General features: G+C 43.2%; 1 protein-coding gene across 2 annotated transcripts in view; it reads left to right on the top strand.

Moving 5' to 3' along the window:
- The window catches only part of LOC133630938 (uncharacterized protein DDB_G0282077-like), a 78,033-nt gene extending 63,313 nt beyond the window's left edge, over window positions 1-14,720 (top strand). For both annotated transcript variants that reach the window (XM_062022816.1, XM_062022817.1), the window contains exons 28-32: window positions 107-124; window positions 1,001-1,018; window positions 6,266-6,283; window positions 12,222-12,289; window positions 12,378-14,720. In XM_062022816.1, the coding sequence (XP_061878800.1) occupies window positions 107-124; window positions 1,001-1,018; window positions 6,266-6,283; window positions 12,222-12,289; window positions 12,378-12,455 (200 nt within the window). In that variant the 3' untranslated portion in view covers window positions 12,456-14,720. The remainder of the gene's footprint in view (window positions 1-106; window positions 125-1,000; window positions 1,019-6,265; window positions 6,284-12,221; window positions 12,290-12,377) is intronic.
- The last annotated feature ends 472 nt before the right edge of the window (window positions 14,721-15,192 follow it).

Below are 15,192 nucleotides of genomic sequence, written 5' to 3'. Positions count from 1 at the left end.
CAAAATAAACTTTAACATTGTGTTTACATGATGTATTATTTATTATATTATGTATTATGTATATTAACAATAACATCGTTTTCTCTTCTTTTTCTAAATCTTTCAGTGTCAACCCCAACAGCAGGTAATCTCCAAGCTTAACATATTTTATACCTTTTGTAACAAAAGTTTACAACAGATGATCAAATGTTCTCAATAAACCTGCTGCATCTTTGCCCAGTATGCTTTAAAGGGGTCCTATTATGATAAACCATGTTGTCTTACCTTTTGGTACCTGTTTTTGTGTGTTTGGGATCCACAAAAGTCCTGAAAATTTGAAATCATGGTGGAGATATTTACAAAAAAATCTCACCTTCTTCCAAACCTGCTCCTAACAAGCTGTTTGGAATTTGAGACTTTAGTGACCTATGTTGCCTTAGTTACGTCAGCAGATATCTCCATGTATGGGAGATCAAATGTTTCTTAACCGTAGGAACCCCTGGACTAAACTACCACTGATACATGTTATGTAGACCGCAAATAACAGTTTTAAATAAAGGGGGTAAAAATGTCACATAACCCCTTTAAAATGTCTAAACTTAGTGACTTTACATGGATATATAATTGCATTTCACCACAAATGTTGCTCAATCATTTGTTAGTCTTCTACTTGAACAAAACAAAATAAAGTTTTGTGTTTACAATAGAGGATCAGAGCCCATCAGGTAAGCTCCAAAACCTTTATTTCACACCTTCCATGTCTTTGTCTCAAGAGTTTACAACAGAGGATCAAATGTTCTCAATTATCTGAATCCACCTAACAATCTTTAGCTAATTTGCTTTAAAATGTCTAAACCCAGTGGCTTTACTGGGATGTATTATTGCATGTTACCACACAGTTTGATGAAGCATGTATGTCATACGTTTTTTATAATGAACAAAAGAAAATGTAACATTGTGTTTACATGATGTATTTAATTAACAATAACATAGTTTTCTCTTCTTTTTCTAAATCTTTCAGTCCCGCCCGCCTCACCAGGTAATCTCCAAAACACATATTATATACCTTTTTTTTAACAAGAGTACACAACCGAGGATCAAGTGTGCTCAATTAACCTGCTGCATCTTTGGCCAGTATGCTTTAAAAGGGTCCTATTATGCAAAACCAACATTTTTTACCTTTTGGCACATTTGTGCATTTGATATCCACACAAGTCCCTATAATTTGAACTCAAACCATGGAGGCATGACGGAGATATTTATAAAGCAATCTTGCCTTTCTTCCAAACCTGCTCCAAACAATCCGTTTGCCTTAGTTACATCAGCAGATATCTCCATATATGGTAGAGGATTACCCGAAGAGCTTTGCATGAGGCCGCAGTTTTTTATTCAGTTGTAATTGTATTTTTACTTATTATTTTGTCGTGGGGCAGACTGTATTGTACATGTACATAAATGCTTAAATCCTCCGCGGTTGCCATGTTTAACAAAAAGTAGCGTAGAGTTCTAACTTGCATCTGTTAATATACTCAATATAGAAGCGCTGAAAACTACAACATGGCTGACGGGTAGGGTTGTAATGATAAACGGTAATAACGATAAATATGGTAAAACCCCTAACAGTCAATATTACCTTTCTAAATTCAAATTATTGAAAAACTGTGGTCGATAACTGCACTTTGAAAAACTTATGGACTGACTGGCGCCAGCTTGCTAGCTAAAATGCTAACCTGAAAACAAGAAACATTAAACTCTTTCCTCATGAAGAAACAACATTATGTTCTTCAACTGAAGAAATATTAGATAAAGATTCTACCGTGTTTATAATGTAATCGTAATATATATTAATAATGCAAATAATCAATCATCATTCAATCAATCAAAGTTTACTTATACAGCCCTAAATCACGAGTGTCTCAAAGCCACAACGACATCCTCGGCTCAGATCCCACATCAGGGCAAGAAAAAACTCAAATCAGTGGGATGACAATGAGAAACCGGGCGACCGGTGCAATGGACGTTGAGTGCATCTAGCATAATAGTGTGAGAGTCCAGTCCATAGTGTATCTAACATAATAGTGTGAGAGTCCAGTCCATAGTGGATCTAACATAATAGTGTGAGAGTCCAGTCCATATTGGATCTAACACAATAGTGTGAGAGTCCAGTCCATAGTGGGGCCAGCAGGAGATCATCTTGAGTGGAGATAGGTCAGCAGCGCAGAGACGTCCCCAACTGATGCACAGATGAGTGGTCCACCCTGGGTTCCGACTTTGGACAGCTAGCGCGTCTTCTGTGGTCACCGAATATGTGCCCTCCCTCTCCACGAAGGAGAAAAGAAAAGGCAGATCAACTGGTCAAAAAGGGGGGTCTATTTTAAGGCTAGAGTATACAAATGAGTTTTAAGATGGGACTTAAATGCTTCTACTGAGGTAGCATCTCTAACTGTTACCGGGAGGCATTCCAGAGTACTGGAGCCCGAATAGAAAACGCTATATAGCCCACAGACTTTTTTGGGGCTCTGGGAATCACTAACAAGCCTTCTTTGAACGCAGATTTCTTGCCTGGACATATGGTACAATACAATCAGCAAGATAGGATGGAGCTAGACCGTGTAGTATTTTATACGTAAGTAGTAAAACCTTAAAGTCACATCTTAAGTGCACAGGAAGCCAGTGCAGGTGAGTAAGTATAGGTATATATGATTATATATAATTATATACATACAACTTTCTTGTTGTTGTCAAAAGTCTAGCAGCCGCATTTTGTACCAACTGTAATCTTTTAATGCTAAACATAGGGAGACCCGAAAATAATAAGTCACAGTAATCGAGGCGAGACGTAACGAACGCATGAATAATGAGCTCAGCATCGCCAGTGGACAAAATGAAACACATTTTAGCGATATTACGGAGATGAGGGAAGGCTGTTTTAGTAACACTCTTAATGTGTGACTCAAACGAGAGTTGGGTCGAAGATAATACCCAGATTCTTTACCGAGTCACCTTGTGTAATTGTTTGGTTGTCAAATGTTAAGGTGGTATTATTAAATAGGTGTCGGTGTTTAGCAGGACCGATAATCAGCATTTCCGTTTTCTTAGTGTTGAGTTGCAAAAAGTTCGCGGACATCCATTGTTAAATTTCATTAAGACACGCCTCCAGCTGACTACAATCCGGCGTGTTGGTCAGCTTTAGGGGCATGAAGAGTTGGGTGTCATCAGCATAAAAGTGAAAGCTAACACCGTATTTGCATATGATGTCACCTAGCGGCAGCATGTAAATGCTGAAGAGTGCAGGGCCAAGAACCAAACCCTGTGAAACCCCACACGTTACCTTAACATACTCCGAGGTCACATTGTTATGGGACGCACTGCATCCTGTCAGTAAGATAAGAGTTAAACCAAGACAAAGCTAAGCCTGACATACCAATACATGTTTTGATACGCTCTAATAAAATATTGTGATCGACGGCATCAAAAGCAGCGCTAAGATCAAGAAGCAGCAACATGGATGACGCATCAGCATCCATCGTTAGCAATAGATCATTAGTCATTTCTGCGAGGGCTGTCTCCGTCGAGTTATTTCCCCTGAAACCGGATTGAAAGGATCCACAGATATTGTTAGACACTAAGAGTTCATTTAGCTGCTGTGCAACAATTATTTCGAGGATTTTCAAAATAAATGGAGGGTGGGACACCGGCCGGTTGTTTACCATGAGGTCAGGAACGAGGTTAGGTCTTTTGAGCAAAAGATGAATAACCCCTTTTTTTAATGCTTGGGGAACAGTGCCAGAGGAAAGTGATACGTTTATAATATTTAGCAGTGATGGTCCTAATATTACAAACAGTTCCTTGATAAGTTTCCCAGGAAGTGGGTCAAGTAAACATGTTGTTTGTTTTATCCCATTTACACGCCGTAGGAGTTCCTCTAATGTTATTTAATCAAAAATAGAGAGACTATTTTGGAGGGCAGTATCCGTCATATATACGTTCGTATCTGTGTTAATAGAACCCAGTTGTAGCTGGGATGCGTTGTCTTTAATCTCCTTTCTAATGAGTTACATTTTCTTATTAAATAAATTCATAAAGTCATCTGCCGAGTGGGTGGAGCTACTTGGAGGAGTCCCTTTTTGGGTCCCCTTGTTGCGATGCTACTGTACTGAACAAATATTTAGGATCGTTTTTGTTGAGGCGCATGAGATTTGACTAGCAATTAGCTTTAACTAAGGTAAGCATGTGTTTATAAGTTATTAAACTATCACTCCATGCTTGATGGAAAACCTCAAGTTTAGTTGCGCGCCATTTGCGTTCCAGCTTTCTACATGATAGTTTAAGAGCTCTAGTTTCTTCTGTAAACCATGGGGTACGCCTTTTCTGGGCCTTTTTTAGCTTTAGCTGTGCTATACTATCAATGGTGTTGCGCAGGGCGTCGTTACAGTTGTTAGTGAGGTTATCAATAGAGCCCACATAATTTGGGAATGGCGCCATTACCGAAGGCAGTAGGCCAGCAAGAGTCATCGTTGTGACAGCATTAATGTTGCGGCTGCTAAAGCAGTGAATATTATTAGCTTGTTGACAACGAGTCAGAACTTCGAATTTTATAAGGTAATGATCGGACATTACTTTAGTATACGGGAGTATCATAACTTTGGAGGTGGTGATACCCCTGACTAGCACTAGATCTATCGTATTACCGTTGTGATGCGTGGGTTCATTTATTATTTGTGTAAGACCATAGCTATCATTTATAGTCTGGAGCGCCACACACGGAGGTTCTGATCAGCGAATCAAATAACCATTTAAGAGGATATAAACTTCGATTTCTCGTTACTGTAGAAGTGTTTGTACCACTGATTTGTAATTGGAAGGTAAATAACTTTGTTATCCTAAATAAACAAGAAATAAAATGGACGCATTTCTGTGAGCAAAAACTTTACCTAAATAAATATTGAACATCTTAAAGGGCATTTTTTGTCTTGAATGTCCAGGATGGGTGAAGTGTGTAGGTGGTAGAACGGTTCGAATCGGGTGAGAAATGTAGGAGTTGTTCATTTTAGAAAATCCCCATTCATATCGGTTGGAATTTATAGGAAATTTGGGAACTTGGGGAAAACCGAGAATTTTGTGGAATATGAGACCAAGCACAATTGCCCTGACTCAAGTGAATGGGTTGGCCTTGGCGTTAAAATAGTAGCAATGATCAGATATCAGGTGTTACGGAAAACCGGGAAATTTTCCGTCATAAAAAATAGATAGCCTGATTGAACTGACAAAGAGGAACGTAATGATGGTGGAACGGTTGAAATCGGATGAAAAATGTGGACAAGTAGTCCATAGAAAAAAGGGTGGACATACTGCAATTGAAAAGCAAGAATTCCTGGAAATCAGGGAACACATGTCGGTACAAATATCCAGAATGTGTGAACTATGTCGATGGTGGAACAATTCGAATCAGGTGAGAAGTGTGGGAATTGTGATCGTTTTAAATCGGGAAAAATGTCATAGAAAACCTGGAATGTGGAAGTTTTGGGAAGATTAAAAAAGATGGTTTTCCGGGTACATGTGATTTAACTTCATTCCACTCGTTTACTGCCCCCTCTATTTCGGCATATATCCTCAAAAAACGAGATCGCTGCGTCCCGTGTTGCTTCAGTGGGCTGAGGTGGTCATCTGACTTGTTTTTACTAAGGTCAGATCCGCTGCAACTATTTTCCATCTTCTTAGAAGGTTCCCTCAGCTTTTCACTGATTTGTTTTGGCGTGTGTACTGCATGCAGATCCGCTAGGTTGTCGACTATTTTTACACAGACTCGGGTGTTTGGAGTCTCCGCTTCAAAGTCCTGCTTTACTGTGTATTCCTCTAAATCAGGCCTCAGAAAAGTTCCTCCAACTCAAAGGTTCCAATCATTCTTTGTCCTCTCAAGTGTCAGGTATTTTTTCAATTGCAATACACAAGAAATAAGAAAAACTACTTGTCCCCGCATACTGTCATGGCGGGAATAGATGTGTGGGAATATAACGTTTTAGAAACTGTGTTCTACCAATCAGCATTTGACAGCACAGCCTGCCCCAATGTACCTAGTGGCTGGTAGAAACTCGACGCTTCCCTGGTGCAACCCGTTTACCACATTAGTTTTTGGTGGAAACACGGGGATGTATTTTGGTTTAGTTCCTGAAAAAGGGCCTCATGTCAGGGTTTTTCTGGAAATGAACAAACATAACTAACAACTGTATTGCTTGAACTTGTATAAGAACACAAATAATGTTGTTTCATGTTGTAATTCTTCTAGGTCGTTTCAACTTTTCAGGTAATCTTCCATGCCACTACACTTTCTTTACCTTTAAAGAAAACAAATCTATCCGGGATTTGGAATTATAAATCATATCGAGATTATACTATAAAGTCACTATCAACAAATTGTATTACTATTTTATCATAAATGTTACATATAAATTCACATTGCTATTGAGTTGTTTTTAGCAAATACATTGTTTGGGAGAAAAAAAAACCCTGGCACCAGCTAATGTCCACTGCACAACCTCACACTGTCACAGTCTCTGTCTGTCTGTTTGTCTCTGTGTGTGTCTTTGGGAGAGTGGGCGTGTTTTGGGCGTAGGCGTGGCTCCAGCTCTCAGCCTGGCACAGCTGATCCCAGCAACCTAAACACCTTTCTACATGTGTTCCCTACCTGCCGTGTGTGCCTGCTCAGCCTGCTAGCCTCAGCCTGCTACCCTCAGCCTGCTAGCCACAGCCTGCTAGCCACAGCCTGCTAGCCTCAGCCTGCTAGCCTCAGCCTGCTTGCCACAGCCTGCTAGCCTCAGTGTGCTCTCCTGGACTGCCAAGCCAAGGACTACGAGCTCCTTCCTTTCCCTCTGGTTTTATTAATAATAACCCTTGAACTTTAATTCTGCTTGTCTTTTCTGCATTTGGGTCCACCAGTTTTACCAACCGTGACAGAACGATCTGGCCTTTTTCAATGGACCCAGCAGATTTTGACCGTGTGAGAGAGGCCCTTGCCAATCAAGGACAGCGTTTGGGAAACCATGACCAACTACTGCAGAAACTTATTGACCAGATGTCACGCGTTTCCACCCAGCTCACCACTCTCATCAATCAACAAGCTCAACCACAACCCGAACCACCTGCACCACTTGCACACCCTGCTGTACCTGCTGCAGAGCCACACATCCCCCCCGCCTGATAAGTACTCTGGCAATCCTAGCACTTGTCGTGAATTTTTAACTCAGATCCAGCTTGCTTTTGATGCTCAGCCCTCTCGCTTTGGCCGTGAGGCAGCCAAAATTGCCTATGTAGCCAACCTGCTACAGGGGCCCCCTTTGAGCTATTTCAATGCCCTTCGTGAGCAAGGATCCCCTGCAGTCCAGTCCTTTGCTGCACTATCTGCAGAACTGAAGTGGGTCTACGACCACCCCATACGAGGGCAACAAGCAGGTCAGCAGTTGTTGCGACTTCGTCAAGGGAAAAGCTCAGTAAGAGAATTTGCCTGTGAATTCCGGTTCCTAGCGATGGAGTCTGGCTGGAATGACAAGGCCCTTCTCACTGCTTTCCAGAATGGGCTTAGTCGGGTCATTGGAAGGGAGATTGCTCTGAGGAATGAGCAGCTGTCCCTAGACGAAGCTATTACTGCAGCTATCTACATCTCTGACCAGATGGCCCAGTGGCAAGCTGACCCCGTTCCTTGCAGGTCATCGGAACCCCCCAGCTTTAGACCCAGGCCGGCCGAGCCCAACTTGCCAATGTGCACAGCCTCAACCTCCAGTTCCCTTGTTGAGGAGCCCATGCAGGTGGGCCGGGCTCACCTTACACCTGAAGAGCGCCTCCGCAGAAGGAGGGCAGGGGTGTGTCTCTACTGTGGTCAACCTGGCCATTTCCTTGCCACTTGTTCTATGCGAACCAAAAGAGTAGGCTCACCAGTAACAGTGGGGGTCCTGGTGAGCCAAGCTGTCTCCTCCCCTAAGTCCCTATGCCGAATGCAGTTTTCTGCTACTCTCCGTTGGCAATCCCAGTCCTTGTCTCTCCTTGCTCTGGTGGACTCGGGGGCGGATGAGAACTTTTTGGACGCCGACGTTGCTTCCCAAGTGGGCATTCATTACCATCGAGCCACTTCCCTCACCCTTGCAAGCCAATTCCCTGACTGGTCGACTCCTTGCTCGTGTCACTCACCGATCCGAATCTGTGCACCTCCTTGTCTCCGGTATTCATCTTGAACAAATCCAATTCCACATAATCTCTTCTCCTCATGCTCCTGTAGTCCTTGGTCAGCCCTGGTTAAGACTTCACAATCCTCACATTGACAGGGCTGCAGCCAAAGTGGTGAGCTGGAGCTCCTACTGTCTTTCCACCTGCCTGCGGTCTGCCCGCTCCCCTGCTGAGGACACAGTCTCTCCAGTTGTCGCAGAGCCCCCAGATCTGTCCAAGGTTCCCTCTGTCTACCATGACTTAGAAGAGGCCTTCAGCAAGCAACACGCACTGTCCCTCCCTCCGCACCGCCCTTATGACTGTGCCATTGACCTGCTTTCAGGAGCTCCCCTGCCATCCAGTCGGTTATACAACCTGTCCCGCCCTGAGAGAGAGGCGATGGAAAAGTACATCCATGACTCATTGGCTGCAGGCATTATTCGACCCTCATCTTCCCCACTCGGTGCAGGTTTTTTCTTCGTGGGAAAGAAACATGGCACTCTACGTCCCTGTATAGATTTTCAAGGGTTGAATAATATCACCATTAAAAACAAATACCCACTGCCTTTGCTGGCATCTGTCTTTGAACCCCTCCAAGGAGCGACTGTGTTTTCCAAGTTAGACCTTCGCAATGCCTACCATTTGATTCGAATCCGAGCTGGTGATGAATGGAAAACGGCCTTTAAGACTCCCCTTGGTCATTTCGAATACTTGGTTATGCCTTTTGGCTTGACTAATGCCCCATCAGTTTTTCAAGCTCTGGTGAACGATGTCCTCCGAGACCTGATTAACCGCTCCGTCTTTGTGTACCTGGATGATATCCTGATTTTCTCCCGCAACTCGGAGGAACATGTGGTTCATGTCAGACAAGTGCTCCAGCGCCTTCTTGAGAACAAGCTCTACATTAAAGCAGAAAAATGTGAGTTCCATGTTCAGTCCACAAGGTTCCTCGGGTTCATCGTTGAGAGTGGTCAAGTGAAGGCAGACCCCGAAAAGGTGCGAGCTGTGGTAGACTGGCCTCAACCAACCTCAGTTAAACGTCTCCAGGGCTTTCTTGCACTTTTATCGACGGTTCATCCGGAACTACAGTCAAGTGGTCGCACCCCTCATCTGCATCTGTCCCATTCACTTGGACAGCAGAGGCTGACGCGGCTTTCAAGGAGCTTAAGAGACGTTTTACCACAGCCCCTGTCCTGATTCATCCTGACTCCTCACGCCAGTTCATCTTGGAAGTTGATGCCTCAGAGTCTGGAGTGGGGGCTGTACTATCCCAGCGTTCTGCCAAGGACCAGAAGCTCCATCCTTGCGCGTTCTTCTCATATCGGCTAGAACCTGCTGAGCGCAATTATGATGTAGGTAACAGGGAGCTGCTGGGTGTCAAACTCGCTCTGGAAGAATGGAGGCACTGGCTTGAAGGAGCAGAACACCCATTCATCATCTGGACAGACCATAAAAACCTGACCTACATTCAGTCTGCCAAGCGTCTCAATTCCCGTCAGGCCCGGTGGGCTTTGTTTTTTGGTCGATTCCGCTTCACACTGACCTACTGTCCAGGATCCCGCAACGTCAAGCCGGATGCCCTGTCACGTCAGTTCACTTCGGAGGGTCCCACCAGTCCTGAGCCTATCCTTCCGGCGTCTTGTGTGGTGGCCGCAGTGACTTGGGAGATTGAGTCTGTGGTCCGTAGGGCTAAGAAAGACCAACCAGACCCGGGTAATGGTCCTGATAATCGCCTCTTTGTGCCTGACGCTGTACGTTCACAGGTTCTTCTGTGGGCACACACTTCCCTGTTTGCCTGCCACCCAGGAGTTGGCCGCACCATGACTCTCCTCAAGCGACACTTTTGGTGGCCTACCATGGATGCTGATACCCGTGCCTTCGTGTCTACCTGTACTGTGTGTGCCCGTGGAAAATCCTCCAATCAACCACCTGCTGGCCTACTCCATCCCTTGCCAGTCCCAAGCCGCCCCTGGTGTCATATTTCACTGGACTTTGTCACTGGCCTCCCGCCTTCTCAGGGAAATTCTGTTATCCTCACTATAGTGGACAGATTTTCCAAATCAGTGCATTTCGTGGCTCCACCCAAACTCCCCACGTCCCTGGAAACAGCCAACCTAATGGTCCAGCATGTGTTCCGTCTTCATGGAATTCCTTCAGATGTGGTCTCGGATAGAGGGCCTCAGTTTATTTCGGAGGTTTGGAAGGCTTTCTGTCGGGCCATTGGAGCCACTGTGAGTCTGACTTCGGGTTATCACCCTCAGTCAAATGGGCAAACGGAACGGGCAAATCAAGACCTAGAAGCGGCCCTCCGATGTGTCGTTGCTAAGAACCCCCCCTCCTGGAGCACCCACCTGGTATGGGTTGAGTATGCCCACAACTCATTACCCTGTGCGACCACGGGAGTGTCACCATTTGAGGTATCCTTAGGTTACCTACCTCCGTTGTTTCCTGCTGAGGAGGATGACATCTCCGTACCTTCAGTCCAGGCTCAGATGCGGCGTTACCGCAAGGTGTGGAAAGATGCTTGTGCTGCCCTCCTCAGCTCTGTGGACCAAAACCGTCGGTATGCTGACCGACACCGAAGTCCGGCACCTGTATACCAGCCAGGTCAGCAGGTGTGCCTTTCCTCTAGAGACCTTCTCCTGAAGGTGGACTCAAAGAAACTTGCACCCCGGTATGTTGGCCCTTTCCATCATCAATCCAACAGTAGTTAAGCTCAAAGTACCTGCACGCTGGAGGGTCCATCCCACCTTCCATGTCTCCCAACTGAAGCCTGTTTTGACCAGCCCACTGTCTCCCCCAGATACGCAACCCGACCGCCCCCCCCCCGCGTGTCATCTATGACCACCCAGCCTACACAGTCCGGCGGCTGCTGGATGTGCGCCGTCGGGGTAGAGGTCTGCAGTACCTGGTGGACTGGGAGGGGTATGGACCTGAACTGCGTTGCTGGGTGCCGCACAGCTTCATCCTGGACCCTTCCCTCATCTTGGCCTTTCACCGCAGTCACCCGGGGAAGCCTGGGACATCGCCTGGAGGCGTTCCTTGAGGGGGGGGCACTGTCACAGTCTCTGTCTGTCTGTTTGTCTCTGTGTGTGTCTTTGGGAGAGTGGGCGTGTTTTGGGCGTAGGCGTGGCTCCAGCTCTCAGCCTGGCACAGCTGATCCCAGCAACCTAATCACCTTTCTACATGTGTTCCCTACCTGCCGTGTGTGCCTGCTCAGCCTGCTAGCCTCAGCCTGCTACCCTCAGCCTGCTAGCCACAGCCTGCTAGCCACAGCCTGCTAGCCTCAGCCTGCTAGCCTCAGCCTGCTTGCCACAGCCTGCTAGCCTCAGTGTGCTCTCCTGGACTGCCAAGCCAAGGACTACAAGCTCCCTCCTTTCCCTCTGGTTGTATTAATAATAACCCTTGAACTTTAATTCTGATTGTCTTTTCTGCATTTGGGTCCACCAGTTTTACCAACCGTGACACACATATTGTACTATGTAATTTGTTTATTATCTGTATCAAATACTCTATTGGTACAATACTCTATTCACTCAAATATAACAAGGCAGTAAAATGCAATTGATTAAGCAAATCTACTTAGTTCTCCACACGTTGCACCACTAGGTGTCAGCAATACACCATCTATCATAGAAACACGGAATTAAGGTGTACACAAATGAAGACCAGGTATAAAGTTAAAGTGTGTGTTATTACAATGGCACAAATAGGTACAAATAAAAGATATATGGGAGATCAACTATGTTGCTTCAGACAAAAACATTTTTATCATTTCAGGCTTGAAGCTTGCAAATTTGTAGCCCACGGTTCGGCACATTATAGAAATAAAATTGAACAGCAAAATTTGAAAAAAAGAAAGGCATTAAGAAATGATAAAACACTGAAATGTTGACATTAACAAAACAATGTTTGCCTTTTTACACACAAAAAAATATATATATAAAAAAGTACAGGAGGCCCAACACATCCTTGGAATGTTCAGTATGTAGCCCTCAGTGAAAAAAGTTTGGTCACCCCTAAACTACAGTATTCTTTCCCAACAGTGCTCGCACATTTCAAAGCTCTAGTGATCAGGAACGGTGATTCGAACCTTACCCAAGTTTTCCAAAATGTGAGTACACAAAACAATACACATAGAGTAACACTATGACAACTAACAACATTCATGCTTTCATAATCAAATGCTTTCTCTCCCGCAGTTCTTCAATGATTTTTTAGCACCCGTCTGTCCTAACTGCACCTTCACGATTAATAATATGACGCTGACCTCAAACTGACTGGCATTGGGATTTGTACTGTGTATATAGATTATTTCTGCTACTCTGTGATTTCTGGGAGATAAAGAGATACCCACTGGAGGTGGACGAATCAATCCAAATATGAATATTATCGCTATCAGGGTGGTATTGGTATCATGAGCTCTATGTTCATTTTGATTTTCACAAATACCTGTGTAATTCTCTGTTTTGTTGTTTACATATACACATGTTAATATACAGTGAAGGATACAACTATTTTATTGCTGTCAAAATGATTACATTAATCCATCATCATAATCTGATCAAAAATGTTAAGGCAATTAACTCATCTGCAAGGCAGAATGACTCAAAATCCCCAAAACATCTCTGGCAGGGCATTTCGGGCAGTTTGTCCTTGTGCAAATGGGCAATTGATCTGGTGGTGACCGCTGCAGAAACAAACTCCAATGCTCCAATCTCTTGCCCTAAATGTTAACCAAGTACTAGCAATACTGTTAGTATACGCGCTAGCACAGAGGAAGTACTTTTAGCGACGTGATCAATAATAATTGATCTGCAAATGAATTCCAGATTATAAATCGTGCCTCTAACTTGTATAGTAAAAGGTTGTGGCCAAAAACCGAGAAGTTGGTCAACTTTGACATTCAACCTCTACCGAGAATTACACAAAAAGACGGTCACTTCTTAAACTTGCAGCTCATCCTCATTATATTCAGGCTCAAAAATATAAGGTTCTGGATCATCCTTTGTCCCAAAAAAGTCGTTTTTGGCTCTCATGAAGTCTGCCATGATTAGTAGTTGTTATTGTTGAAGGAAATAGCGAACGTTGGGACGTATCTGAAATTATTCTGCAATTATATGCTTAAAATGACCAAAATATGTAAATATTACATGTTGTTATGAATGGGCCTGTTTCTACTTTACATATATACTTGCAGCATGATGGAACAATGATGGATGTTTTTTACAGCGCTTCAAAGGCGAAATACAGCGAATCCCATTACCTCTATTGTTAGCTGACTTTTGCTAGCGTTTATTTACGAGTTAGAATTCATAAAAAAGAAAAACATAAGGATTGTGAATGACAGGCATGATAGGCAAAAGTGCAATTCCCCTTTAAAGGTGCACGTCAAGTGCATATTTGGTGTATCCTTTCTTAACTCTATTTGCTCATGCAATATGAAACATGATTAATATAGAATGATACTTAATGGTGATTGATCGAAATTAATCTACAGCAGACATGGGCAAATTAAGGCCCGGGGGCCACATGCGGCCCGTTGAGCTTTTCAATCTGGCCCGCCGGACATTCCCAAATATATTTTTTAGATCTCTAAGATGGAAACTGTAGCTGCCTTTATGATGTGCAGTCATGTTTTCTAATGACCGTAAGTCTTCAACTATACAAAGTATTTCAATGGTTGGAATCTGCGCTTATGGATGATATACTAGTTACTATGGTAATCTAATTAGTTATTATGGTAATCCAATTAGTTACTATGGTCATCTAATTAGTTGCTATGGTCATCTACGTCACAGCAGCTCAGACGAGGCACCAAGCAGTGTGGGCGGGAAGCATTTCCACAAGACGCGGAAGATTTTCACAACAAAGTTCTTAGTGATGTATAGAATAGAATAGAATAGAAAGTACTTTATTGATCCCTGGGGGGAATTCAGCAAATATCAGATGTATCAGATTGTAGGTGGGTTTATTTTGTACCCTTCGCGTTCATATTTCACTGTTTGTTGCATTTTTGCTGTGTTTCACTTGATTGTAAAATATGTCGATCGAAAGGGGGTGTGACGTTCATATTTTGTCAATATTCAGAGTTTTATCGTTCATAGAAAAATGTAAAATCCCATTACGTTTTTTAAGGCGGTCTGTCATAACGTTTTTAGCATTCAATCAGACATTATTGTGAGGTTTTGTATTAGTGTTCCTAAAAATAGATATACCGGCCCCCAGACACATTTTTTTCTCTAAATGTGGCTCCCGAGTCAAAATAATTGCCCAGGCCTGATCTACAGCAACTCTGTGATAAATCTGAAGATTTTTTTTTTATTATTCATTTGACAGCAGGGAAATGTATAAATGTATTATTTTGTGCTATTGGCTTCATTTTCCTGAAAAAAATATGCAATAAAAAGGAAAGAAGAGAATATTTGTTGTTGTTGCTTCTAGTGTGAGGTTGTCCTGTATTGCTCTTTTGTTAAATCGTTCACAAATGCGTGTTGATAGGAATGTGTTTTTCTTATACAAAAAGCGCTCCCCTTTGTGTTATTGTGTCTATGATCAGGATCAATGTGTGTGACAATCATTGGTACTTTAATTAATTAATTAATAAACTGAAGGCAAAAATCACAACATCCTCAAGTTTCACTATTGTGTGCACTCGTGTCGTTTCTCACAATGTCCACTTGGCGTCAGTGTTGATGTGTGTTGAATAACAGTTGAACTGTGAATGGAGTGACAACTGACAATGGAGTGAACCATGCAAGAAGTGCTGCCAATACACCTTTGCCAACTAAATTTTGTCGATATTGGTGCAGTATTTTTAATTTATTTGTTAAATTCTAATCCAATCCAATCCACTTTATTTATATAGCATACATACATACTAGAAGAGTCAGTAATATAAAACATTTAAACTATAAAAGAGTTAAATACATCAGAGAAAATAAAATAGACTAAAATCACAACTCTCATGCTAGTTTCAAAGCCAAAGAGTAAAAATATGTTTTAAGACGTGATTTA

The sequence above is a fragment of the Entelurus aequoreus genome, linkage group LG16 (genome assembly GCF_033978785.1).
Source record: "Entelurus aequoreus isolate RoL-2023_Sb linkage group LG16, RoL_Eaeq_v1.1, whole genome shotgun sequence".
Classification (NCBI taxonomy): Eukaryota; Metazoa; Chordata; class Actinopteri; order Syngnathiformes; family Syngnathidae; genus Entelurus; species Entelurus aequoreus.
This window is presented reverse-complemented; position numbering and strand designations above follow the sequence as displayed.